The 3,681-nt window shown below is 50.6% G+C and overlaps 1 protein-coding gene across 1 annotated transcript in view; it reads left to right on the plus strand.

Moving 5' to 3' along the window:
• Positions 1–1,227: 1,227 nt before the first annotated feature.
• The window catches only part of SYNGR1 (synaptogyrin 1), a gene marked incomplete at its 5' end in the record, with an annotated part of 8,132 nt that continues 5,678 nt past the window's right edge, over positions 1,228–3,681 (plus strand). Inside the window, 2 exons of the mRNA XM_031057757.1 lie at positions 1,228–1,474; positions 2,333–2,478. Coding sequence (XP_030913617.1) covers positions 1,228–1,474; positions 2,333–2,478 — 393 coding nt within the window. The remainder of the gene's footprint in view (positions 1,475–2,332; positions 2,479–3,681) is intronic.

The raw sequence follows: 3,681 nt of genomic DNA on the forward strand, positions 1-3,681 counted from the left end.
CTGCTTCTCCTTGGGGATGGGAGGGTGATTCCAAAGGTGCCAAGTCTTGTTGTGCAGACATCTCCCAGGCTGGCAGAGTACCCTGGTGATGTCCTAGTACACTTCATATGTAATTTCATCCCATGCTTGAGGTCCCATTCCCATTTCCCTGAGGCTCTTCTTGCAGGCAGCATCCAGTCAGCTGTTCCTAGTGAGGGTCTCCAGATGTCCTGCAAGGAAAAATCTGTACATGCTGCCTTAATATTCCCCTCTTTCTTCTGTGAGAAAGGGGAAGCTGTTTATTTGAGATGCAAGGTGCAGGAACTGGGGCTGCTCTAAATAGCTCTCTGCTTTGGTGAACCTGCTGTGTCAAAGAGGGACAGCCTTGTGGCAGGCGACGAAGGCTAAGCCCATGAGCAAAGATTAGACCAGCAACTGCGGATTAGGGCATTTCCACCAGGACTCATCCTTAATTCTGCCTGATTTAAAATAACATGCAGTGGCAGTGGTGGTGACAGGTAGGGAGGACTCAAAGTGGCCCTGACAAGTGGACCTGGAGTAGGGATGTTTGGCCCTGAAATCTATGGGGAAGGTTGGAGCATGTTGGCATATGGGTGAGTGGACAAGGTAGGTGGTGACATGGAGTGGGCTGATGGAAAACTGGTGGAGAGAGGTGTGTGATGTGGGGAAATGAGAAGATTGGAAGCCCAGCAGAATGGAGCTGCAGAGCAAGCAGGGCTGTGGATTGTAGGAGGGTGGATGGGGAAAAGAGCATATTAGCTTGATAGATAAAATCAGTGAACAGATGCATGGTAGAAACAATTAATCTCTTGAAGAGAAAGGAGTGAGGGGGAGAGTAAGTGCAAACTAAGAGGATTTCCACTACTTGAAGCCATTGTATGCAGGCACCCACACCAAAACCATATCCCAATTTACACTCCATGTCACCTCTCTGTGTGTCTGTGGGAAGCCACTCTTACTCCAGACTGCAACTGCTTTGCATCGCTTTAGGTCAGATGGATAAAAAGGTTCAATCTAAAAATGTCCTATTATAAGTTAATCCTCAGAAATAAAATGAGACCATGTTCCCAGTAAATTCCCTGTGGCTACAACCCAGGCAAGGCAGCCGGGCAGGAGCTTAGCAGAGCAGAAAGGTGCTGGTGAAGGGTGTCTGTCCCCTGCAGAGCTCTGCTCCTTTCTGGTGGTGCAGAGAGATGGGGCTTGCCCTGATGTGTCTCTGGCCTCCCTCCCCACCAGGTGTTCTCCATCGTGGTGTTTGGCTCCATTGTCAATGAAGGGTACGTGAACCGCGTGGATGAGGTGGAAGAGCACTGCATCTTCAACCGCAATCACAATGCCTGCAACTATGGCATTACCGTGGGTGTCCTCGCCTTCCTCAGCTGCCTTCTCTACCTGGCCCTGGATGCCTACTTCCCGCAGATCAGCAGCGTCAAGGACCGCAAGAAGGCAGTGCTCTCGGACATCGGCGTCTCGGGTGAGCTTCCCGGCCCTTTGGCCCTGCTGCCTTATTCCAGCCATCAGGCAAACTGCTCAGTGTCAGGCTCTCCCTGGAGTATGTCAAAGGGGCCAGGAATGGAGTGAGGGCAGGAGCAGGTGAAGCACCTGGATTTGCTAAGGACTTTGGGCTTGCAAGTTCTTTCACAGTTAGCCCCTTGCCTAGCAATCCTATGTACAGCTGACAAGAGAAGGTTGAGGGATTGTGCCCTGTTCTTGTGTTGCTTTGGAATGCCCGTTTCCCTCACTGCCAGGTGTCTGCCTGTGCTTGGCAGAGGGTGAGTACCTCCTACCTTCACCTCTTTCCTGGGGGCACAGTGTGTTAGTGATCTTTCAACACCTTTCCTTGATGTGAGTCCCTGAGGTGTTCTGTCCTGAGCACAAGCTGGTCTCTGTGTAACTGCAGACCAGCTGCTTCCCACTCTTTTGCAATTCCTGTGGAAGGAATTGCTCTTTGCTTGTCCTTGCAGGACAGAATTGTGAAGCAGTGGCTGTTTCATAGAGCCCAGGTGATTGCTGTAGTACTGGAAGCCCTTCAGGCTCCCTCCCAAGGCCAAATGCAAGTCCTATGATCAATCCAAACACAAGCAAATGAACTCTCCTGAGGTGCTCTCTGCAGACACTTCTTGGTCACCTTGACAGTTTGCTGTCAGGGAGCCTGCTAGCTCACTTGGGCTCAGTCTGGCTGAGCAGTCAGTTTGGCCCAGTCTGCAACATAGTGGTGGGTCTCAAAGAATTGAAATTTCCAGAGAAATGTAATTTGTATATGTTATGCTCAAGCATATCTTCTTGTTGTCTTTGTCCTTCCCTTTGGCACACCGGTGGTGGTCCATCCCAGCCTTTTGGGCATTCCTCTGGTTCGTTGGCTTCTGCTTTCTGACCAACCAGTGGCAAGCTTCAAAACCAGAGGACAACCCACTGAATGAGGGAGGGGATGCAGCCCGAGCAGCCATCACGTTCTCGTTCTTCTCCATCTTTACCTGGGTGAGTAGAGTAGCCATGACATGGGATCAAATGTCCTCTGTGCTGTATTATCTTGTGAGGAATTAAAGGAGACTGGCTAAGAATGGGGCCCCTGGGATCACAGTTCACATGGCTTCTGAGAAGGAAATGCAGGAGAGGAGGTGGTTGGGAAGTAAACTTGGCACTCAAAAACTTGCGTGGGAAAAGGTTTTAGAGCACTAATAAGCACAATGGGCAAGAGAGTCTCATATCCCTGTGAGGAGCATTCTCAACTGACCTTTAATATGACCTTGGACAAGCCAGCTCCCCAGCCACCATTGTCATAGAATCATACAAAAATTTGGGTTGGAAGGGACTTTTAAAGGCCATCTAGTCCAACCCCCCTGCAAAGAGCAGGGACACGTTCAACTAAATCAGGTGGCTCAGAGCCCAGTTCAGTCTGACTTTGAATGTTTGCCGGGATGGGGCATCCACTACCTCTCTGGACAACCTATTTCTGTTTTCTCTGTGTGTCAGAGGACTTCAACACCTTACAGACACCAGACAGAGAAGGGAGCTGCAGGCCAGGGGTTGCACCCATCTCCCTGCCACCTTTGCTCCCATCATGCGAGATGTCATCATTGTCCTTCTGGATTCTGCACCCACCACTGGAGTGGCACCTCACTGGGTCGCCTTTTAGGAACGTGATAGTGCTGTCTTAAGACTACCCTTTCCTCAGCAGTTCTTTATTGCCAGTTTCCTGGAAAAACTGTTGGGTGAAATATAAATGTCTGTGGTGACTTCCTCCTGCCTCTGAGAGCACCAAGCACAAGTGATTTTTTTCTGAAGTGACAGGATAGTGCCAAGCAGGAAAGCATTTTAACCTTGTCTCCATGCATAAGCCCTTGTGGCTTTATCTTCTCCTCTTCCTACATGCCCTGATGTTGGGCAGGGGCCAGATAGGAAAGGTGCCTTAAAGCCAAGGTGCTGTCAAAGAGGAAGGGGGACTGCAAAGAGTTGTGCTGTCAGCACCCTCGCCACAGTGACACTGGGCAGGATTGAGGGACAGCAGTGTGTGTTCCCTTCATGACCTGTGTCCTGCACTCAAGAGCTGCCAAAAGCCCCTTGCAAGCTCCAGCAGAAAGTGAGACAAGCAGCAGGGCTTTTGCAAGGGGTCCCTCAGGACACTTGTGGAAGTGCCACCACCTGCAGTGATCCTCTCCCGTGCACAGGCTTGCAAATGGC

This window comes from Geospiza fortis, unplaced genomic scaffold, assembly GCF_000277835.1.
Source record: "Geospiza fortis unplaced genomic scaffold, GeoFor_1.0 scaffold173, whole genome shotgun sequence".
Classification (NCBI taxonomy): domain Eukaryota; kingdom Metazoa; phylum Chordata; class Aves; order Passeriformes; family Thraupidae; genus Geospiza; species Geospiza fortis.